At 41.6% G+C, this 24,231-nt stretch overlaps 5 protein-coding genes across 11 annotated transcripts; 3 read left to right on the top strand and 2 right to left on the bottom strand.

The window, feature by feature from the left end:
* Window positions 1-42: 42 nt before the first annotated feature.
* Window positions 43-3,545, bottom strand: pgls (6-phosphogluconolactonase). Of its 5 annotated transcripts, none has more exons than XM_035654453.1 (6): window positions 3,430-3,545; window positions 2,060-2,350; window positions 1,858-1,965; window positions 1,632-1,733; window positions 943-1,083; window positions 43-624 (listed from the first exon to the last, which is right to left on the bottom strand). In XM_035654453.1, exons 2-6 carry the CDS (start codon window positions 2,321-2,323, stop codon window positions 478-480), a joined length of 762 nt encoding a protein of 253 aa, XP_035510346.1. In that variant the 5' UTR covers window positions 2,324-2,350; window positions 3,430-3,545; the 3' UTR covers window positions 43-477. The 5 variants fall into 5 exon arrangements, with proteins under 5 accessions (XP_035510346.1, XP_035510345.1, XP_035510347.1 ...); XM_035654452.1 differs by having other exon boundaries at window positions 3,401-3,534; XM_035654454.1 differs by lacking the exon at window positions 3,430-3,545 and adding an exon at window positions 3,108-3,242.
* LOC118323181 (zinc finger protein 135) lies at window positions 3,194-11,454 on the top strand. The gene is made up of 8 exons (XM_035655113.1): window positions 3,194-3,544; window positions 3,688-3,766; window positions 3,851-3,953; window positions 4,390-5,075; window positions 8,483-8,813; window positions 9,222-9,358; window positions 9,451-9,556; window positions 9,647-11,454. Exons 1-8 carry the CDS (start codon window positions 3,246-3,248, stop codon window positions 10,258-10,260), a joined length of 2,355 nt encoding a protein of 784 aa, XP_035511006.1. The 5' UTR covers window positions 3,194-3,245; the 3' UTR covers window positions 10,261-11,454.
* LOC118322700 (gastrula zinc finger protein xFG20-1) lies at window positions 11,151-14,100 on the bottom strand. Of its 3 annotated transcripts, none has more exons than XM_035654446.1 (4): window positions 13,788-14,100; window positions 13,488-13,669; window positions 12,727-12,832; window positions 11,151-12,626 (listed from the first exon to the last, which is right to left on the bottom strand). In XM_035654446.1, exons 1-4 carry the CDS (start codon window positions 14,062-14,064, stop codon window positions 11,737-11,739), a joined length of 1,455 nt encoding a protein of 484 aa, XP_035510339.1. In that variant the 5' UTR covers window positions 14,065-14,100; the 3' UTR covers window positions 11,151-11,736. The 3 variants fall into 3 exon arrangements, with proteins under 3 accessions (XP_035510339.1, XP_035510340.1, XP_035510341.1); XM_035654447.1 differs by having other exon boundaries at window positions 13,530-13,669; XM_035654448.1 differs by having other exon boundaries at window positions 13,551-13,669.
* A 290-nt stretch (window positions 14,101-14,390) lies between these two features.
* vac14 (vac14 homolog (S. cerevisiae)) lies at window positions 14,391-18,016 on the top strand. Its single transcript, XM_035654441.1, has one exon. It carries the CDS (start codon window positions 14,421-14,423, stop codon window positions 16,791-16,793), a length of 2,373 nt encoding a protein of 790 aa, XP_035510334.1. The 5' UTR covers window positions 14,391-14,420; the 3' UTR covers window positions 16,794-18,016.
* Window positions 18,017-21,238: 3,222 nt separating this feature from the next.
* Window positions 21,239-24,050, top strand: trim35-13 (tripartite motif containing 35-13). The gene is made up of 6 exons (XM_035654449.1): window positions 21,239-21,729; window positions 22,639-22,734; window positions 22,832-23,062; window positions 23,158-23,180; window positions 23,274-23,392; window positions 23,483-24,050. The coding sequence occupies exons 1-6, from the start codon at window positions 21,328-21,330 to the stop codon at window positions 24,019-24,021; spliced, it is 1,410 nt and encodes a 469-aa protein (XP_035510342.1). The 5' UTR covers window positions 21,239-21,327; the 3' UTR covers window positions 24,022-24,050.
* The last annotated feature ends 181 nt before the right edge of the window (window positions 24,051-24,231 follow it).

Below are 24,231 nucleotides of genomic sequence, written 5' to 3'. Positions count from 1 at the left end.
AGGGGATGGGCTACAATGCACATTGAACACAGCAGTCAAATGTTTTATTAACATTTTTTTTTATTTAGTACTAAAAACAAAAAAGCACGTTTAGTGTCAGACTGTGACTGGGTGTGATATTTTACAATGGGTGTGAAGGCAATTCAAGAACATAGTTACATTTTACAGTATATTTATAAGGTAACTATGTCATGTTAATGGACCCAATACACCAAGAAAATTAAATTTTGTCAACTTTATAGCCAAGAAAATGTTCACACACTAACCAACCTCTAATAAATGCTAAATGTAATGCTGGAAATTATAATGGTGTCCTCAATGTTTTTTAGTTCATCCTTATATCATATCTCACTATTTCGCCTACAATAATCAACAGCACTTTCATGTGAAAGTAGGAATGTACTGCACTATTTTCCAGTCTCTTCGCGTTTTCGCACCAGTGTTGACTTGCTGTCTTTATTCGGCAGATGGAAAGCGTTACAGTTTGGCCCCTGAGCCTAGCCTCTCTACCTGGATAGTTAAGGAGGCGGCTGCAGGGTCATCAACAAGCCAGAACAGCTCGCCGTTAGTCGGGACAACACGAGCTGCTGGCAAAGCTGGTCCTTCTCTCCCCTCCAGCACTTCCTGAAAGAAAATATGTTACAGTGATGTTACATAACCCAGTATGAACCATATTTCTGCAGGCCTGTGGGTCATTAAAGTGACTTGTGATTGAATAGAAGCATACATTTGTAATCCTGTAATTTACCTGCAAATGATTTGTTTTGCACTATTCTATTTCCTATTTTCCCTTTCCTATTCGATTTCCTCTCTGTCTCACATTTAACTGGTTTGGTGTCTGAACCTCATCTAATTCATTGTGTCATGGTAATAGCAGATTATCTTTTATTAAAGATTCTGAATTTGAAATGTGTATGTTCAATAAAAGTCTCTAAGTGTTACCCTTAAAACGGGTGCTTTGCTTCCTCCTGTTGACACAAAAGCCACACAGCGTGCCGAGTTCACCACTGGAAAAGTCATAGTTACACGCTGGGGCGGTGGTTTGGGAGAGTCGCTGATGGGGGCCACAATCTTCTTGGTTTCCTGAATATGGAGTAAACCCAAAACACAGTCATCTATCACGTGTAATGCATACAGGTCACCAAAAAGTGAAAACCACAACCCAAGTGTGTACAGTTACTCTCAAATGCATGATGTAACATGAGCCAGACTGCCTCACAGGCATTTTGCAAGGAATGATTGTGAAGCCCACAAAGTCTAACTTCTGTTTAACTGCTTAAATTAAAACCTATAAATCCATACATACTCATGGGAGTGTCTTGAAAAGTACAGAGAAAATACAGTTTGTTTGGACTAGCAAATCAGGAACTACATCAAAGACCCCAACATGCCTCCAGATCTCAATTAGTAGGCCTCCCAAAATAAAATGCGTTTCATATGCCTACTACAGGAAAAGATCCATATTTCTATGAGTGAAAGGTCATATTTACAAAAACATTTGCAGAACATGGTTCAACATCAAGACATGAAATGATGCTTTCGAGAGCAATTTTCCGAAGAGTTGAATACACATACAGGCAAACAATTTCAAATTCTCCCTTTAAGTCTGGAAAAATCCAGACAGCCCTCACCTCCAGAAGAGGGTGGTCTGGGAAGAGGGAACAGGTGTGTCCATCAGGCCCCATACCCAGCAGTAACAGGTCAAACACAGGGAAATCCTCCCCTGGGAAGGCCTGTGTGTTTGAAATTAGCAAGACAATCTTATGTTAATATTCTACAAAATATTAAAATCCAAAAGAACAAGGCTGTGTGACTTTACAACCAGAACGTATCACAGAACAGTAACAAGTGTTGCACCTCCTTCAGTTTGCGAGTATAGTCCTCAGCACACTCGTTCACAGGCAGAGAGGAGTCGATGGTTAAGATCCCACTGTCAGGGATGTTGACCTTGGAAAAGAAATGACTCTAGAAAAGAAACAAAAGGGATTGTTTGACCCCCAATGTAACAGAATACCATACATTAATATATGTGCAAACAAACACACTCCTGAACACATACCTTGTACAGCCCATAGGTGCTCTCGGGATCATCAAAGGACACCAATCGCTCGTCACAGAAACCAGCCACCCACTTGCTGCAGTCCAGGTCTGGCAGGGCGAGCAGCTCTTTGCTGAGCATGGACACAAGGCTTCCTCCAGAGAGCCCCAGGGTGAACCTGCCATGAGAGACGATGGCCTTCTCAGCCCGAGATGTCACCAGCTGGGCCAGCACCGGACCAAGCTCTGCTGAGGAGGGGAAGACCACCACTCTTCTGCCAGCCATGACAGACCTGTGTGAGTTCAGGAGTTACTGGGTAGAAGAGAAAAGGGGAAAAAAACAAACAGGTTTTGAGCAATACTATATAAGGAAGTCAATTACAACACCGTTTTGCAAGTCATCGTGATGCATCTGTATATCTTCTACCCATAAATGGTTTGTGTTGGTATATTAAAGCCCTACTTTTAAAATATTCTGACTACAGTTAGCTCACTGCTGTAATATAATGAGGCTGGTTTAGAGAGGTCTGAAGAGTAAAGCTACAAACCCCAGCTATTCCTGCATTACACTGAATTAGCGAGTATCAGAAATATGCCGGAGAAGAGAAGCTCAGATCTCGACATGTTAAACAAACATTTGAGCTCTAACCGAACAGTTTTTTGCGGGGGGGAAAAAACACGTTTCTTTACCCACTGAGAATCTCTGGAGCAGATTGTCATGAGGAGGATTTTCAGTCGGCAAATGTAATTCGACCCACTACTTCCTGATACGAGTTCTCAGCAGCCAATCACATTCGGTGTTTTTAGCCCGCAAGGAATTCTGGTCAATGGAGTCTCCGGCTAACTAACTAAAACGACACAAAAAGTCAGCGTATGGACATGCAGTTTTTAAAACAACAAAATCGACACAACATCGATAGACGGTGAAATTAATGGACGAGGTTGTGTCGACGTTACAGCTCCATTTGTTTTTGCAGCTTTGTGTGTACGTTGCGATACTTCTTCCCGGGCTGTAGATGGCAACACCGCATCCAATACAACCACTTGAGTTTGGAAAGAGACACTCTCACGCGTATGTTGTGGGCATGGACACGGCTCTTCTCGTGTTAAACGTTGTAACTTCATTTTCACATTGAACATTAAGCCGTCTCCGCTGCAACAACTCGTCCGTGTGCGTCTCTCGGAGCAGCAGCAACCTTTTATAAACCATGTCGACAGGCTTCTGTTTCCAGACGCAGCTCGTTTCCATCATGGACGCGTTATCCAAAACAGCAGTAATGGAAATAAGCAAACTGGTGGAGATCGAGTCGAAGATGCTGAAAATAGAGATAACCCGAGGGCGGAACGAAATCGCCTCGCTCACAGAGAAACTGCAGCTGATGGAGAACTTGCTTTATATTGCACAGGGGGGCAGGCAGGACGCAGCAGCCGCAGCATGCTCAGTGGTGAGGGACTGTTCAGAGGACAGAGTATTGGACCATGACAGGACAAGACCTGCCATAAAAAGGTAGGCTTGTTGATTCCTGTGTGTAGCCTGTAGCCAGATAGTGTGTCTCTGTTGTGCTGACACCATGAATACGTTTCCATCATGACCTTTGCTGTCAGCTACACCCTGCCTGGTGTATTTAATCTGAGTTTATTGCATCCTAGTGAGAGCCCATGGGAAAGCATAACTTCCTCCCCTGAGAGGAGCAGTGTGCCTCAAGGTGGAGAACATGCCGCAGATGAAGTGAGTCCTGCAATAATCATAATGGCACTACCGTACTGTGTTGTTTATTTATAAAGTGCAATTCATATGCTGTTTTCTCCTTAGCTCCAAAATCCATCGAAAGAGCAGCCTGAATTGATTGTGGTAAAGGAAGAGCCGACAGAGTTGGACAATGGAGACACTGAACAAGATAGGACAAGTAAAAACAGTGAGTATGAAGTTTGGTTGCACACCAATGTTTAAAATGTATATACACATTCTGACTCAGGATAATACCTTTTGGCATCAGAAAATGTACCTTGAGTAATCGGTAGACTTCAGGTTACGGTTATTTTGTCAGACTATAGACCTTTTTGACAGCAGCCATTTTGTCATGAACTAGAAGGGTAAACAGGAGTATTACCAATTATACTAATTAAGGTTTCATTCCATTTAGTGTAGCAGAGGCTTTCCAGTGTGCCAACATGCACAATAACAGCACCCTGACACTCTGTGACCTGAATGGAACAGCCTTAATTAGTATCGCCTTATTTACCACACCTTATTTTTTTTACCCTACCACTTCAAATCAAAAAGGCTGCTGTTAACAACCTTTCAACAGTCTATTATTGACATATTTTAACATGCTTACCTGCTGTCAACAGGAAGGGAGGCCGTCACGGACACCCAGAAGAGTCCAGAAGTGATGCAGCATCCCAAACCCATCACAGAACATCAGCAGCCTCTGTTTCCCGACAGCTTTGTGATCCTGAGCGCCCAGTCGTCTCTCACTGGACCAGTAAGGAGGGAAGCGCAGTGGAATCCACAGCTTGCACCTGCACACACAAACCTAGAGGCTGGGAAAAGTTTGGCTCAAAATGTTGCCTCCCAAAGCTCTAGCGTGCTCAGGAATATGAAGCTTCACAACTTGAGGACCTCGGCTGCAAAGAGGTTCGGCTGCTTGCAGTGCGGCAAGAGCTTCAGATGCTTTAGCCAGCTTGAAATACACCAGAGAAGTCACACCGGAGAGAAGCCGTTCAGGTGCACACTTTGTGGGAAGAGATACGCACAAAAAGGGCACCTATATACACACCAGCGCACACACACTGGGGAGAAGCCATACCGCTGTCCTATTTGTGGAAAGGGTTTTATTCAGAAATGCACTCTCGATATGCATCAGCGCACACACACCGGAGAAAAACCTTTTGTTTGTATCAAATGTGGCAAAGGTTTTACAAAGAACTGTAATCTGAAAAAACACCTCGCAGTACATCTGGATCCTAGTTTGAACATGTATGGTAGTGAATCTAATGCTCCGACATTTAGTGGGACATTCGTTAATGGAACCACTTAAAACAGCCAGTCAAATGTAATTTTCCTGCTGTTTTATTGAAATATTTTGAGCATAATAAAGTTATCTTTGCTCCACATTTGAGCGCGTGTCACCTGCTATCACTTATCAAATGTGATGAAAATATGTATCATGTGTTATCTACAACTAACTTTTCATTTTTTCCAAATGGTCCAAAGTTGATGTTGTGCTACAGTTTAATAAATAGGTTACAGTATAAAAACAACACTTTTTGGTGAGCTGAATGAGCTAATGAATATATCACTCCTGTTTTATTGATAGTTGTCAATACTAAACAAATAAAAAGCTGCCAAAGTTGCAGTAATCTAGAGGCTATAATATACCAAAATAACAAAAGTGCAATTTAGCATGGCACTGCTCCAGTGGAGTAGCTTTTAATATCAATGTTTAGAACTCGTTTAGACTGACTTTACAAGACCTGGACTGGTACAGCAACACTGACTAAGATCATGTTATTGTAACATAATATGGTAATTAACTACTTTGAACATGATGACTTCTGGCTAATACTTTAACATTTGAATTAGAATAAATATATTAAATCTTTTCTGAACTAACAAAAACATCTCTAGCAGGTAACTAATAAGAATAATTTGCACATGCTGATATCAATAAATTCTAATCTGAAATCAATTGTGTTGTATTTCCTCACTGTGACCACTGGAGTGCAGTGAACACATGATTCTTAATGATGTCTAACAGGAAGAGTGGACAAAACTATTTAAATAGACATTTAAAAAACTGTATAATACAATTATTATCAGTGCTGATGTAATTATGTTAACAACCATCATATTAAGTAACTGATATTAATAACAGTTATGCTGATATAACCTGTGTGTTACCAACAAATTTAGTAGTTCTTCCCTATAACCCTTCAAGATAGAACAACCTCAAACGAGACACCGGTGTTTTTAATATTCTGGACTCTGTATGTCCATTTAGTAGCTGTCCTGCAATGACAGCTACTGGCTGTACCAACGCAATATATAATATTACACAAATCAGATTAGTAGACATTACTATAAATACCCCTGTTGATACTTGTTACGGCCTCAGTATGTAGGTCCAAGGGGAATAGAGGCGCAACAATTCATAATTAACCGGGAAACAGAAAGATTTGTACTATTAAACTATTTATTTAAACGTAAATGAGTCAATATCAACACAAAACAACTTCCTAAAAAGAAAGGAAGTGAAAACCATTTAAACTAAACAAACCACTGAGGGACTAATGGTAATAACATGACGAGCACCACGCAGCCCTGCTTTACGACCGACAGCACCACAACACCATCTGCCCACTGGCCTCGTCTGCTTCCGTCCAGGTAGCTTTAAAGCAGTCGGCAGGATTGTTCAAACTACCGTGTGCCTGAGCAGTCGGAGGGGAGGGCGGCACCTGGAAGGACACAGGACAGCAGAGGCAAAACACACATACGTAACAATACTTCAGGTACAAGGGGAGTCAAGGGTTAAAATAGGAAGTGCACTGGATGTGGAAATGATGTAAATATCCTTGTTTTCTTGCCATGGAAGTTTGTCATCAGCTCAACAGCAGGACCTGGTCAAGCTCAAAATGAGTGTAATGAGAGAATTTAAAAGGAGCTGCTTGTGGGTTGAAATAGTGGCACAGTTATATCGCTGATTGATAATAAGTGTGGATTCCACTAAAGAGGGAAACATGGAAATAAAGATGATTATTAAGCTGATATCATGGTATACTATGGTATGAAGATTGACGGTTATCATACCATTTACATGGGCTCATCTACCGTTTTGAATTCTACCGTACTGTATACATATATATTAAAAATATGTTATATATAAAAAATATAATACCAACCAACCATCTGTCTGTTTTTATTCCATTGTGTAACTAATAATAATAGTGTTATACTGTGAAACTGTGATATTTTCTCAGACAGTTATGGTACTCAGGCAGGAGGAGGCTGTGTGACATTTATAAGATCTTGTGCAGCAACAGAGGGTGAAACTTAAGTCTCTGCTAGAGTGTGTGGTGGTTACAGTATGGCAGAAGCACAGCTATGTTAACACTGAATTTCTATAATCCCTGCTTGTAAACCTGGAATTTGGAGAAGGTTATGGAACAAAAAAGGGACACCAGTCATTTGAATAGGGGACTTCACTGCTCACGACCCCCTTAAGGGCAGCAGAAGGAAATAAAATAATGGGAACACTGTGTATGTTTAGATGGGTTTGTATGTTTAAACAATGGTATACCAGCTATGTTTGACATTAGAACAGGTGCAGTTTCATGTATACATTTAGCTTTAGCATCCAGTGAATTGGCAACTTGAAGAACAGGACAATTTGAAGAACAGGACAAGGCAGGTTAGGGTTGGGGATCCTTATTCTGACGGCACAGGAATTGACAGTGACTGATTTAGGGAAAGCAAGTTAGGGGCCCGGTCAGACCATGTGGTGGAGCTGTTGGCTCTGTTATATAGGCTTGAGCAGACTGGAGACTCAGTGGACTTTCTTGGGGTGCCAGCCCATGTTGGTTGGGGTGGAATGGAATGGAAGGAGGCAGCCACTGAAGAGAGACAGAAATAAGAGCTGCCTACAAATTAGGATCTTGAATTTCCCTCGGGATAAATAAAGTATCTATCTATCTAGGACATCTGAGTGTAAATATGCCACAGCACCCAGTACCTCCAACCCCCACTGACTAAGACTGGTGTAACTTCAACCTACCGCACAAACTATTTATCTTTAAATTGCACATGTACAGTTTAGTTTTAAGTCATACGCTGCTCAAAATATTTTGCACACCATTTTACTGCATATTGCATACAGCGTATATAGTTTTCAATATAGTCTTGTATTTTTTATTATATTTTATAATATTCTTATTTTGTGATTCTTTATTGTACTTTTGCTAATTTGCTTTCTAATTTGAATTGTATTTTTCAATAAGGAACATCGTATCTTATGTTATGTTACCAAGAAAAACACAACAGTGGGAAAAAGCAGGAAATAGTGGGAAAATGAAAAGTAGGGACTTAATGCCTCCTCCGTATAAAATATAACGAAAGTGCATTAGAGAGAAAGAGATGCATGAAGGACCAGGCAAATAAGAAGAAGAATGAACTCTGTGACACCTGCAGAAAACAACAAACTGTGCAACCATTACATGGAACAAAGAACCGGGCTAAGATGTATTATCACGCCTGGACACACAGACAGACAGACAGACACACATAATAAAGAGCCTGCTTAACCCCACTGGGAACCAGTCAGAGGCTCACAACAGACACACACTCCGAACTGCAAAGCGCTGCAAGGCATCCAGTCTGCCGGAAGTCCAGAAGAAGAAGACACAGTTTACCCACAATCCAGTGCGGCACAGCTATACTGCATATTAGATTAAAGAGCAACGTCGCTACGCTGGGAATCTTGCCAAAAAATACGCAATATTCAGCCTCCCTGTCGAGATGATGTGCGACACCACAAACCGAAGTTTTCGGACGCAGCTGGCCGCCATCCTGGACAAGCTGACGAAGTCGGCGTTGGTGGAAATTGGCAACCTGGCTGATGAATGCTCCTCCGTCCTTCACACCGAGATATCCCTGCACAAGACGGAGAACGAGGCGCTCAAGAAGAGGTGCTACTCGCTGGAGGTCCAGCTGAGAGCAGCGAGAGAGGCACAGACATATCCTACACATCTCAACAACGTCAACCGCAGACACCCTGCAGGTCAGGACGCTCACGAATGAGCACAGACTGTCGCTTTCTAGGCTGCCATAACGTAGACGTTCAGAATCAGTTTTCACATACTACTCATTTGCCATGGTGAATAACAATAGCAACGTAAGCATGAGATTAATATAAATAATGATGAGCGCAAGTACTGCAGCCAGGAAGCTTAAATTGACAATAAATTTAAAAAAAAAGCCCCAAAAAGAGACAAAAGACTAATTAGTTAAAAGGTTATTATTCAGTGTTATATAGTTTTAGCAGGAGATTCATGTCTGCATTGTTGGTTCTTCATATTCAGTCTTTAAGAAAAAAAACATTCATGTTAATGCTGTTGTAAGCTGTATTTGATATTGTTGGATATTTATCTTATGATGATCACAATTTCATATCGGCTTCTTCCTCCAGAACAGCAGCAGCCGGCTCCAGCCATCGATGGAGTTTTTGGAAAGGACTGGTGCATGGATCTGTGGAGGGAAGACAAACTCCCACCTCAAAGAAAAGACACAGTGGAGCCTGCTGCTATGACAAGCATGGGGGCACAGGTCAGTGAATCATTTACCAACTGGTTGTATTTTTTTCGAATGCAGTCATTTCTTTAGTGAGCTGAAACGACTGAATGATCGTTGTGTCACAGGCAATGGACTTATTGGAGAGAGAACCTGATCTCATCTTTGTCAAGGAGGAGATATATGATGATCATCCCATTGGTCAACAGATGATGCTCACAGATAACAGAAAAAGTAAGTTTGGATTAAAAAAAAAAAAAAAACCAGATGATTTTAACCCCGGAAAGTTTCAGTGATTTAACTGCATTTATTTTCATTTGACAGTTGTTGGAATTTTTGAGGAGGACAGCATGCTTCATAGATCTGTTGATGAGCTGCAGCTTCACTCAGGGGAATTAAACAGCTTCCCCATGACGGCTGACAGTCAAACACAACTCCGCACACAGACAACAATTATGGACAAGTTAATAGATGATGCAACAATGAGCACTCTGGTTGACAACACAAATCCTCCTTCAGTCACCGCTGAATACTCTGACTATACGAACAATATCCACATGAATGCAACCAAAGAACTCCCCAATCAGCCAAAACCTATGAAGCCAACAAAACGCTTTGAGTGCTTATTCTGTGGGAAAATATTCAACTATTTGAGCAGTTTAAAAGTCCACATCAGGCGACACTCTGGTGAGAAGCCTTTCAGCTGCTCAGTTTGCGGGAAGCGCTTCGCACAGAAAACATACCTGAAACTGCACCAGCGCGTGCACTCCGGGGAGAAGCCTTACAGCTGTCCAGACTGTGGCAAAAGTTTTTCCCAGAAAAGCTCTCTGAACATACACCTTCGAACACATACTGGTGAAAAGCCTTATAGCTGTGTGGATTGTGGGAAATGTTATGCATACAAGTATGGTTTAAATCACCACCAGTGTTTCAACTGACTGATCAAACCACACGGTGGTCACTGGTAAGAAGTCTAACTCTGAACAGCTACTTCTAAAGTGCTCTATGTATTACTCAAAGTGGCTCAACTTGTGCCAAAATGTCTACACAAAACTCAAATGTGGATGAAAAATACTCTAGTTATAGTTCATATGGTTAACAGTGCTGCTGTAAGATCTTAGTTTGTTGGGTGTTTTTAGCTTTAATGCAGACAGAAATGCTGCAGCAGTCAGACAAAGGTACAGAGAATGTACCATTTGAAAGGGTGGGATTTGGTTCATGTTTTTGGTTTAGGGGGTTCATTGGCAAAGGTTTGATGCCCTCAGCAAGCCTTTAAAGTGCATTTCCCATCATGATTGAATGGAAGTGTCATAAATTAGAAGACACATTTCATTTAAGTCTATTTAATGTGAGTTCTCATCCAAGCTATGACAGAATAATACTTCCACTTCATTCATTGCATGTTGTCATGATTGGTGTAACATGTTATACATACCTCAGTATTATTTCAGACCACAAAAGGCTTGTGCCAAAATAATGACTTTACATTGTTTGCGCACATGTAGCATAAACCTTCAAAACTACCTCTTCTCAACAATGTAGAAGTAAAACAACTCACTCTGTTTGCTTCATTTCCCAAGTCTCACCGCTGCTCTATATTTTCCTTATGCCATGCCTCATTTCTTGGCATTTAACGTGACAGAAAGTGAGTAGGTCAATGTCTTTAAAACTGTCAAAAAGAGATGATGATGTGTGTGGGTCACATAAAAGTTAAGAGTGAGAAATTGTTCAGGTCTAAATGTTGTTACTGTTCAAATATGTATTTGGTTTTAGAAGACAGATTGTGTTGTCAGTGTGTAGTCAAGCCAAACTAGTGTTTTTTTTTTTATTTTTACTAAATATTAACCATTTCTGTTAAAGAAATAATATTTTTATTCTGTACCTAACTGTCATCATGCTTAAACAGAGAAATGATCTGTACTAGGCACCTATTTTGCCTGTAATAATGATCCCCCTCAACAGACCACACTGACCCAACTGAGTGCATTATCCCTTCCCAAAAATGAAATTGTGCTGTTGATCTCCCCCCACCCCTTTTCACTCACACCTGCATGCCCCTTGCAAAGCCCCATCAGATGTGCATTGTCAACATTGAATATGTAAAGTCTCCCCTGATAAAACGGATTATTCAATTTCAAGGCAACTTGAGTTTTGATTAGACAAAGGAATTAATTCTTTAAAAGGAGAGTTTTATCAAATAAAATTTTAATCAACAAGTGAACATTCATGACTGTGTTTCTTAAATAAAAACAAATGACAAAAACAGGACATTTTGCGCACACTCCTGATTTTTTAACAATACTACAGACTACAAGTCATTGCAAACATGACATTTACTGCCCTTTTCCACTAAAGTGATACGAAGTATATAATGCATTCAGTGAACATTGCTACTGACCTTGTACCACAATCAGTCACAAACTGGTTTCAGCCATAACGTTTTTAAGATGTCTCACTGCTATGGACTTCGCTCCCACCACCTCACGATTTCTGTGAGCCATTAAATGATGATTGAGGTTGACCTTTTGCGTGAAAGTCTTCCCACATCTAACACAGCAGAACGGCCTCTCTCCAGTGTGGATACGTAGGTGACATTTCAGATTGCCTTTCTGGGTGAATCCTTTCCCACATAAGCTGCACCTGTAGGGTTTCTCTCCTGTGTGGACGACGTAGTGAATCCTCAGAGCCGATGGGTTTGCAAAGGTCTTCCCGCACAGCTCACATGACTTACTGACTCTCTGAGAAGGAACTGGAGGCACGCAGGTGTGCAAGTTCAACTTGTTCCTGTGAGGAAAATGCTGCTTACAAATATTGCAAAAGTTTGACTTGTGCGATTTCATGTGGTGTGTTAGAGTGCCCTTGTGGAAGAATGTCCTGCTACATATTCGACAAGTGAATTTGTTTTTATTTGGATCTCTGCTGGTTTCTACATTAAGCATATCACAGTCATCATGGGAATCTTTATCAGCAGCAGTGCTGTTTTCAGATGTCTGCTGGGTGTTGTGGCTGGGCCCCCCTGCTGTGTTCATCATTGGCTCCTGCAGACTTTCTTGAATAAACTGTACATCATCATCATCATCATCCTCCTCCTCCTCCTCCTCCTCCTCTTCAATTGGAATTATATGAGTGCTGAAGGCCTCCTCTGTGTCATTGACGGATATCAGCTGCATGGGTGGTTCTTCAATACCACCTGCAGACACAACCTGTTCTCCATCCTGATCAAATGACAGGCTGCAAGTGCTGCCATCAGCCGAGTAACCAACTGACAGTGTCTCTGGTTCCTCTGCACTGCTTTCTTCATGTTCTGTTGCATAAAAATACAAAACGAAAAGCTCAATAAGCATCTAAAGCTGCTAAATCTGCAGTGTGTATTCCCTCACGCCAACGCTCCTTCACCCTCTTACCTTCTATACTAAGTGTTTCCTGTCGGCAGCTGGAGACAGCATCCCCCACACAATCCTCCTCTTTGATCTCAGTCGCAGTAATTTGGTCAGACAGCGTCGCTACGGACTGCAAAATAGAAAAAGTCCAAATATTAAACTGTAGTTCAACACAGCAACATTTTCTGTGACAGCAATGCTTTACCAGACTAGTGCTGAAATGCTTCGTCAGGTAATCAAACTGCAGAAAATTAATCTGCAGCCGTTTTGAAAATTGTTTAAGTCACTAATAAAGGGAAAATGTAAAACCTCTGGTTTCAGCTTCTCAAGCGTGGTGATTTACTTCTCCTCTAATTATAGCACTGTAAATTAAATATATTTAGGTTTTGGACTGGTGGTTGGACAAACAATGTGAAAATGACATGTTAGGCTCTGGGAAATGCAATTGGCATTTTTATAACTATTTAATAAACCAATATATTTTTAAGATTACTTAACTTTTCTGATTTATTGATTACTTAAAAGTATAATAAAAATATTGTTGATGTGATGTGTATTGTGTTCACATGCACAACAATATACTATTATTATTATTCCCAAGTGTATTTTTTGCCACCAGTATTTCCTTGTGAAAACATGTTCATGCACATTTATAACCTCAATAACATGGTTGTGATGCATCTATACTCTCCTCAATTACTGTTGCGTTTCAATGTGCATAAGCAGAGTTTTTAATTGCACTATTAAGAACATGTATAATATTTTTGATGTAACCTGCATATTACCTGCTTTTCTTGCCTTTGTTTATTGCCATACACATTTAATACCTCTGCAAACCTTCCTCTTACTTTCTCAGAGGACTGTGGCGAGTCTGTGACTCTCTCCAGGCTGTATGGGTCTCTGTCTTTCCACAGATTCATACACCATTCTTTTCCAAAGATCCCCTCTATGGTGGGAGGTCCAGACTCTGAGGAAAAGTCGAACAGTAAAAGTAAAAAGGGAAAACAAACCAGTAAACACAGAAGCAATGCTGGCACATTCTGTTCAAAATCCTCTGAGCTACTGTTACTGGGAAACACAAGTACCATAAGCGTCCCCGTCTCTGAAGCAGACAGTTTGTACACCTACGCTGCGATAACTTTTACACAACTCGGAGGCGTCGCTTCTCACAACCGTCAGCTCGCACTGCAGGCTGCTCACTTTCTCTGCCAGGGCTGAGTTAACAACCAGCAGCCGAGACACCTCCGACCGGAGCTCACTCGAGTCTTCGTCCACCAGTTTGCAGACCTGACTCAGGACAGACTTGGCCATCGTCTCCATGATGGAGGAGAGCTGTGAGTGAAAAGGGAGGCGGCTCGCCATCGCTAATGTGGACTGTAACGACCGTCCTCACCGGCTGAAGGCAAAAAAAGGATTAATACAGTTAAAGGAGCGAACCTGTTAGTCAGACAGTTGGGAAATGAAAACATACATCAGCTGTGGAGCTAATGAAGCTTATTTGAGCGAACTGTACTTAGCGGGAACCAAATAAATGTAGCAACGGTGACGTGTTTCCGGCGGATGTAACCGGTCAGCTGCGTTGTATTACAAGACTTCCTGGTTTCGCGAGTGAAACCGATGTGTTTTCTCCAATAAATGATCGTAAATGCAGACGGATTTCTCGCGTATCGACGTAGATATTTCAGTAGACGGGATCCGGTTCAATCGCGGCTGCGAACATGAACACCGAGAAGGACTTTTCGCCGCTGACGCCCAACATCGTCCGGGCTCTGAATGATAAACTGTACGAGAAGAGGAAAGTCGCAGCTCTAGAAATCGAGAAACTGGTGCGAGAGTTTGTGGCTCAGAACAACTCCACTCAGATCAGGCATGTTATCCAGATCCTGGCCTCGGAGTTTGCGCTTTCCCAGCACCCCCACAGCCGAAAGGGGGGTCTCATTGGACTGGCGGCTTGCTCTATCGCCCTCGGCAAGGACTCGGGTCTGTATCTGAAGGAGCTCATTGAGCCTGTACTCACGTGTTTTAATGACTCAGATAGCCGGTTGCGCTACTATGCCTGTGAGGCCCTGTATAATATAGTCAAGGTGGCCAGGGGAGCAGTGCTGCCCCACTTCAACCTGCTGTTTGATGGTCTCAGCAAGCTTGCAGCAGATCCAGACCCCAATGTGAAAAGTGGGTCTGAACTCCTGGACAGACTGCTAAAAGACATTGTGACGGAAAGTAACAAGTTTGACTTAGTGGCGTTTGTCCCCCTGCTCAGAGAGAGAATCTACTCCAATAATCAATACGCTCGGCAGTTCATAATTTCCTGGATCCATGTTCTGGAGTCTGTGCCAGACATCAACCTGTTAGACTACCTCCCTGAAATCCTGGACGGGCTCTTCCAGATCCTGGGAGACAACAGCAAGGAGATCCGTAGGACGTGTGAGGTGGTACTGGGAGAGTTTCTGAAGGAGATTAAGAAGATGCCCTCCAGTGTGAAATTTGCTGATATGGCCAACATCCTCGTCATCCACTGCCAGGTGGCGGACGAAACAAAACTCACAAACGACCTGATCCAGCTGACGGCTATGACCTGGATGAGAGAGTTTATCCAGCTTGCAGGCAGAGTGGTGCTCCCCTACTCCTCTGGCATCCTAACTGCAGTGCTGCCCTGCCTTTCCTATGATGACCGAAAGAAGAATACCAAAGAAGCAGCCAGTGCCTGTAATCACAGTCTGATGAAGCTGGTCACTCCTGAGGATGATGAGGACGAGGATGAGGCGAAAAGCGGGAGTACGGGGTCGCCATCTAGGGAGGACGGCCAGCCTAAGACGGAGGTGGACAGCAATGATATGCTGAATGCCTCACAAGAATCTGTTGGTTTCAGTAACATCAGCTTCTTCACTCCAGCAAGTGCTGACAGGCCCCAGGTAACTCTGGACCTGGATGGTATCGTTCAGGTGTTGGACCGGCACCTCCACGACTCCTCCACTGGCATGATGACACGCATTGCTGTGCTCAAATGGCTCTACCACCTCTACATCAAGACACCACGCAAAATGTTCCGCCACACAGACAGCCTGTTTCCCATGCTGCTGAAAACACTGTCTGATGAATCTGATGAGGTGATACTGAAAGATCTGGAGGTGTTAGCTGAAATAGCATCATCTCCTGCCGGCCAAACGGACCAAGTCAGCTCCTGCGATGGTGCTGAAAACAAACTGGAGCTCAAGGTCCCGGAGAGCGCCAAATCTGGACAGCAACCCAGCATAGGCTCCAAAGCAGTGGACTCCTCCCCCTCCACTCCCAGTATGAACTCCTATTTTTACAAGTTCATGATCAACCTGCTGAAACGCTTCAGTCTGGAGAGGAAGCTTCTGGAGAACAGAGGAGCTTTCATCATCCGGCAGCTCTGTCTGCTGCTACACGCAGAGAACATCTTCCACTCCATGGCTGACATCTTGCTGAAGGAGGAGGACCTCAAATTTGCATCCACCATGGTTCAGACACTCAACACCATCCTGCTCACCTCGGCTGAGCTCTTCCAGTTACGCAACCAGCTGAAAGACCTGCGCACTCAGGAGAGCTGTGCTTTGTTTTGCTGCCTGTATCGTTCCTGGTGTCACAACCCTGTGGCCACTGTGTCGCTCTGTTTCCTCACGCAGAACTACAAACACGCCTACGATCTCATCCAGAAGTTTGGAGACCTGGAGGTGACAGTAGACTTCCTGATAGAGGTCGACAAGCTGGTACAGCTCATTGAAAGCCCCATTTTCACCTACCTGCGCCTGCAGCTCCTAGATGTGGAGAACAACCCCTACCTGATAAAGGCACTGTATGGCCTGCTGATGCTGCTGCCACAGAGCCAGGCCTTCCAGCTGCTCTCCCACCGCTTGCGGTGTGTCCCCAACCCAGAGCTCATGAGGACTGTGGATGAATCCAAGTATATGGACTCTAAACAGCAAGTGGCCTCAAAACGTGCCTCTTACACTCAGATGGATTACAATGAGCTGCTCCAGCATTTTGACCGCGTTCAAAGCAAACACCTGGAGGTCCGACACCAACGCTCTGGTCGTGCCTCTGATCATTTCGACAGGAAGCTGATGTGAAGTCATTGTGCCATAGTGACCTCTGGCCCCTGAGGACAGCAAGAGGGTGGGGGGGATATTAACCCCAAGAACAATATATTTAGTTGTACTGGAAAAGATTATTAAGATGCTATTGAATCAAAAAAGTATTAAGTATGATTTTGTCTTATCAGAGAAGCACTGGGTATACATTGTCAAAAAAAACACTGATGCATTTGTAAATGTCTTTGCTAATAATGAAGAGAATGTTCTGTAACATAAGAAACAAAACTGAAAAACATTTAGTAAAGGTCAGACTATACACAGGCAAACACAAGTTATAACTGTCTGTGAAGATTTGAAGGTTGCACATAATTTCTCATACATCATAAATTGTGGAAATAGTGAAAATATGACCATGTCCCGAGTTTCCATCATGTCCTGTCAGCATCTGAGATTTGTTCCAGCTAAATGGAATGTTCAGTGTTTCAAGTGAATCTGACATGCATTTCAGTGTTAAATATCACACTTAAATATCCATGTGAACCACATTATTTTTGTGGTGTATCCTGTTGAGCAGTATAAAATAGAGCATGCATTCAGGGTTGCCTTAATCTCTTGTCAGCCAGAAAAGAAAACTCACGTGTAGAGTATTGACCCAGCTCAACTGAGATTTTAAACTTTGGAAGCTATGGATGACTGAACTCTGGCATACATTCTTAGTAGGCCCATGTTGTTCCACCTCCATTTCTTAGTGCCGTTGAGCAGAAACTTAATGTTCACCTCCAGCTTTTAATTCAATGTCTTCCTTATATATTCTTCACAAAATATGTATTTCTCTTTGTACAGTGTCTGTTCATCTATTCTTAAAAAGATTCATGCTTTTGTCAGTCCTGTGTCAAAATCAATAAAGTGGACCATGTGATTAAAAATTTACTTTTTTATATTTATATATATATATCTCATTGTATGTCATTACAAATACTGGTTAAAAGTGTGTGTGAGGGGAGGAGAAGAAAGCAGCAGACACATTAGTACTACTAATGACCCATGTCTGTGTTACATCCTGCATAACCTGCAGCCACTGGAAAATGGTCTGGTCGATATTTTGGATTTATTATTATAATTAGGCTCGTTACACATCAAGCTCCAAATGTCCACTAATAAATCAAGTTTACTTCTTTAAATTGTGTAAATGCATTGTGTTAACTTTTTCTATATATTTCTATTATGATTATGAGCTTGTAATACAGAGTTGTATGGCTTGTGTTTTTTCTTTTTGTTGAATAGTAAAAATTGTTTTTTTCTGTTTTAAATACTTATTAAACCTTAAAATAGACCATAAATCTTTTTTAACTGTACTGACAATTATATAAATATATGTAAATTAAAAGCAACTGTGTTTAAGATTTAGTGTTTTTATTTAATAAGAAGCTACAAATATTAGTTACAGTAACTGAAGACTGTGCTTTCCCTATATAAGGACAAAGAGACATATAAATTATACAATATTAAGATAACCTCCACTGATACCAATGAAACTAGCTCATTATATAGCTCATATACTGTATCACTATCCACCATAATACCACATTTTCAGTTTCTTTATGCATCCTTTCCAGATTTTCATTAGCATGCTGTCAAACTGAGCTGAAAACCTGCCTTTAATGTGCACGTTATTTATGGTGAAACTAGAGGAGCTGGGCTCTCCCCTTATGCAGGACCATATGCTGTTAAACACGCGATACATCCCGTACATACAGTACAGAGGGAATATAGCTGACTGCAGGGTAGGGACCCATCAGTGCTGCATTGAATTTCACAGATGGAGGTTGACATCTCATGTCAGGGTGTGGACGAGTCCTGCTGCGCTGTGTGCCATCAACTCTTCCTGGCTCCAGTGGTCCTCAGCTGCATCGATTGTAATTTCAGCTTTTGTAACTCTTGTTTAGAGCACTTCTGGCTACAGCATGGCACTAAAGAGTGTCCTCTCTGCTTTAAAGAGAGCCTTGGACTTCCACATAAATCATGTGAAACACATGGACTGAGACTGATTCTCCTCTGTGTGGCTGATCTGGAGCCTGTCTGCTCTTTGTGCCACAGATCAGGCCTGCATACGAATCACAGAGTATATCACATAAAGGAAGCATTCACTGACTGTAAGGTAAGCTGATTAAAAATTAATTCTATTCTTCCAATTAAAATGTGTTTAGCATAAATGTGACAATACATAGATCTTTGCAGGTTTAGTAACACCACAGAAGTATGAGGATAAAATGTGAAGAAAATGTCAAATATAGTCCAAATATGGATACAGGGGTCATGCTTAATGTATCTGTAGGTCAAGCGTGTAGGTTATACTGCAACATGAAGAATGATCTTTAAAGTAGAAAATGATTATTCCAAGCCATTAAAAAACAATCAAAATGTTGGTAATTGAAAGTTAGACCTATAAAACCTGTACAATCTTGCAATGAAAAACATGTTATAAAAAACTTTAGTTTCACAAGGACTCCCTGCTCCTTCCCATGCTGCTCTTCGCATGAGCTCAGCCTCCTCAATTATTTCGTTCCTCTGTAAGAGAAAGTCTGCATGCATGCACAACACACACACACCCACACACACACATACACAACCACACAACACCACCACACAAAATGTAACTAACACAGCAAAAGCAATCATCGTTATTCTTCCCAATTTAATGTCATATTAAACCAATTTCGACTCCCGAACTCTAACTCTAAAGCCTGGGATTTATTGCTTCAATCACTGAATAACCTGCCTATAATTTGAACCGGCATCTGTATGGAGAAGGACACAAAACTCTTGCTCTGCATTTGAAATCTATTGTTGTTTATTTAAGCCTGTATGAATATTACTACCACACTACAAACTACTACAAAATTAGGTTATCAAATAACAAATCATTCATTTGATCATTTGATAGTTGCTCATAGTTTCCGTACATTGAACTGAACAATTGAATTGTGGAGAAACTAACTGATCTAATAATATGTAGCATGTCCATATTGACAAATGTTTCAACATTTATATTTGTGTAATCTAACCAGTTCAGAACTCACTCAACGAGGCAACCCGGTGGGCTTTAAGAGGTTTTATACATTTGAAGAATTTCTATAAAATCCAGATCAGCCATCAACCATAACTTAGATATATTAAAAGTAATATCTGTTATCTGTTGAGTGACCACATGCAGACCCACTGCTAATCTGGCATGGTCGTAGTGTATCAATGGCTCTGAACTGCTGCCCTGCCGCTGGCAGGGACACAAATCAAATTTTCACTTTGGCATCTCTACAAAATCACTTATTTGATAAGTCAACCACTCTACACAGAATGCATTCAAGACCAAATTACTCTTATTGGATGCTTCAACTGTAATTTCTATAATGTTGACATAGTTATGCCTTGCTGTGATATGTTGGAAGGCTTCTAGTGGACCGTAAACATACAAATACAATTATACTTCACACTTCATTATTCTAAAACTTAGCAAAACAATATCTAAAGTAATGTCATACAGAATAAGGTTGCTAATTTATGTAACCATTAACAATAAACAAAAGAAAATCTTCCACCTGCACGGTTTAAAGCTGACTTTGAATCCTAGCACAGCATGTGTGAGATGTAAAGACTACAATAGTGTATTATACACGAGAACTGAAGCAGCCCCGACCTAGTGGTTTCTAATGGCGGGGTTGTATTCCCCTTCTATCTCTATCCCCACATTCCTGCCCTATTTTTGGCACAACATTGATTCTAGTAAACTAACTCTCACAACAAAATACTGGATTACAGTTCAAACAAGGTCAGCTTACTGTGAAATACTTTTGGTATTAACAACTTACCCTTCAAGACGACCATGCTACTATGTGCATACCTTTCACTTCCAATACCCTCTATTTGCCCTTAAAAACTATGACAAATGAACTGTTTCTTGTTTTATACTAGAAAATTAATTGACTCTATGATATTTTAAAAATAACCATGTGTCAATTCTTAAAAAGCTGTTACATGAGCTAAACTCGACAGTGGAAACTGTTCCAGTGGTCAGCAGGAGGATATTTCTTTCCCCACATAACTTTAGTCCAAATCGGTTACTTCTGTCTATTTATATCCTCACCCCGAGTCTTATTTTGGGCATTGTTTCTCTGTAAACTCTTTCATTACACTGTGACAGGTTGTTTCAACAGACTTCTCAAATAACTAAGAGGTGATGATAGCGTAACTCTAATCAAAAGATCATCTTTAGTGCAAATACTCTATCATCCCCACACTCTGTTCTGTCATCCTGGAGTTATTCACGCTACTATTTGCTCTGATCTGCAGAGATACAGTCTCTTAAATGTAAAGCCAGTTCCTTTTATTCTCAAGTGTGGTGTTTATTCGAGAACGCGCAATGTGCATGCTCAACCCAACACTGCATAACACGGGATATGCCTTTGGGAGCTGAGGTATTAACACTTATTTCTGAGGTTAAGATGAGGTTGCCTTCCAGAGGCGTGGGAGGGGCCTTGGATCCTGCCTGGTCATCAAAGCCCTGTGAGGAAAAATGGCCACCAGACGTGCTCATCTTGAGGATGACCTTTCCTGTCCAATTTGTGGACATATTCTCAGTCTGCCAGTGGTGCTCACTTGCAGACACAGATTCTGTAAAACCTGTCTAAAAGACAGCTGGGAGACACAAGGCAGTGGGGATTCACACCACTGTCCTCTGTGCTGGCGCCGCTCCTCCATGGATCAAATGGTGGTGAGCACTCTGCTGGAGAGGTCCTGTGAATCCTTCAAGGAGGACAGAAGCAAGAATGACCCAGGGGCTTGTAAGGAGCATGGAGAAAAGCTCACACTGTTCTGTTTGGAGGATTTGGAGCCAATCTGTGGTTTGTGTGGGAAAGCAGCTGCACACATTGGGCACAGGCTATATCCCATTGGGGAAGGTGCTCATGACTGTAAGGTAGGCAAGTTAAAGTTACAGGGTTTGTGTTTCACATTGGTAACACATTTTCATAGTTTGAACTGCCTATCTTCAGCATCAGCTGCTTGGGAATTCTTGCATTAAACTTCTCTCCTCTGTTTTACTGTTGATTACAGCTGGAACGAATGATAGTGAAACATCTATTGCAATATCCTTAATTTTGTTCGGATGATTTGATGTATGTCTTCATAGAGTAGTACATAAGGTTAATTCAAATGGGAAGATAATTCACTTAATTTAACAATCATAATGGATTGACTTCACTGATTACAAATAAGGCTATACATCATTTCATGAACAGAAGTGATACCTTGTACCTGGACATTATTTTAATTTACAGCTTGTCAACATTTTGTTGTTTATTGTGTTTTTCACTGATTTTGACTTTTATTTTCCTACTACCTTTGTGCCTCTCTAAGCCTGATATGCTGATATGTGTGAAGGTGTTGGCAGAGTTCATTAACATTCTAATAATAGACATATATTTTTGGTTTGCTGTTGCCGTTGGAGTCCTGAGAGGACTGAAACTAGACTCCCACAAGGTTTCTGTGACGCCACATTCATTCTACGCCTGCCCTCCTCTCCCCCTAGAGAACAGAAAGCCTTGGGTTCTAATGTGAAATAAATCTTTTGGTTACTGTATTCTGTTCCTGTTTTGATTCTAAGTTGCATGAGTTCAACTTTGTTTATGTTACCAGGGCATTAGACCCTTTTCCAAAGATTTGTCCCTTTACTTTGATGCTGCTGTATTGTGCCGCCTTGCATTTACAGGGAATACTGTCATGGAAGAGTATGTGGCAGCTGTCAGCCCCACATTGTGCGACAGCTTGGCCACCTGCCAGACTGACTCTGTTTCTAAGTGCTGATGTCCTGTCATTGACGTTGTAGGAGGAACTGAAGAGTGCCCTGCTGCCTTTGAAAGAGAAGTTACAGCTGTATAAAAAGGCGAAAATGGTCTGTGAGGAAATGGCAGAACATGTCAAGGTACTGTCAGGTCCATCAGTACATCATCTTACTTTGAACATACTAGGGAGCCAAGGTGTGGAGGCAGTGATTACCCATCAATCATGTCTCTTTCCAGAACCAAGCTGAGCATACCGAAACACAGATCAAAGAGGAATTTGAAGCCCTTCACTGTTTCCTGAAAGAGCAGGAGGCTGCCAGACTCTCTGCTTTAAAGGCTGAGGAGAATCAGAAGGATCTGATGATTAACCAAAAGATTGACGAGATGAGCAATGAAATTATATCTCTCTCCAACACCATCAGAATAGTGGAACAGGAGATGAGATCTCAAGATGTCCAATTTCTTAAGGTAGGTAACACTGTTGCTTCAAATCTTAACCAGAAATGTTCTTACATTCATATGCGCATCACTTTGTGAAAGTGGTTCTCTTCATTTGTTTTCAGAATTACAAGGAAACAGTAAGGAAGTAAGTGTTTATGCCACATTTAGCACCCAAGCTTAATTTATGATAATACAGCTCAACAAGTCTCAACAATTAACTGCTGACATATATTTTCAGAACCTGGCGGACTTCCCCCGATCCTGAAATGATTTCTGGTGCTCTGATTGATGTGGCCAAGCACTTGGGCTCTCTGAAATATAAAGTGTGGGAGAAGATGAAGAAAATAGTTAAATATAGTGAGTTCCTCAAACAATAACTAGTCACGTTGTATTGATCAGCTGTTTTCCTGACACATTAGTAACACATACCTCTTTTCTTTTCTCAAGATCCTGTGATTCTGGATCCCAACACAGCAGCTAGCTGCTTCATCCTCTCAGAGGATCTCACAGTTGTGCAAAACTCTACCCAGAATTTCAAACTGCCAGACAACCCAGAACGTTTCGACATTAGTGCTGAGATGCTGGGTGCTGAGGGCTATTCTTCTGGACGTCACATCTGGGATGTGGAGGTGAAGGACAACACCTACTGGGTGTTGGGAATAGCCAGTGAGTCCATCAACAGGAAGGGCAAGCATGTGCTGACACCAGCAGAGGGATTCTGGTCTATTAGGTTTCGCAATGGAGAGCATAAGGCCTGCACAGCACCGTGGGAGCCACTGAACATGACAAAAAATCCAGAAGTGATAAGAGTAGTTTTGGACATGGACCGAGGCAAGGTGACCTTTTATGACCCTGGAGAGAGAACGCCTCTCTACACCTTCATGAATGTCATCACACCCAGAGTCTTTCCTTACTTTTGCACTGCTTGCAAAGAGCATCCACTGAAAATCCTACCTACAAGAATATCCATGTCAGTGGACCCCTAATTTCATTAAACTCATTTTGTTTTTTCATTTTTCTTTTGCAAGAGTTGATGGTGGGTAATAACTACTTTTTTATTTGTTTTTAATCAATAACATAACAAACACTGGCATGTTTTAAAATATTTAATTTGAGTTACAACAAAAAATGTAGTCTGGGAGATCTGAAATTGAAAATAGCTTCACAATCTTTAACACCTATATATATATATATAT

The sequence above is a fragment of the Morone saxatilis genome, unplaced genomic scaffold (genome assembly GCF_004916995.1).
Source record: "Morone saxatilis isolate NCDOM2014 unplaced genomic scaffold, NCSU_SB_2.0 Contig14, whole genome shotgun sequence".
Lineage (NCBI taxonomy): Eukaryota > Metazoa > Chordata > Actinopteri > Moronidae > Morone > Morone saxatilis.
The sequence above is the reverse complement of the archived record's forward strand: the minus strand, read 5'-3'. Positions and strand labels throughout refer to the sequence as shown.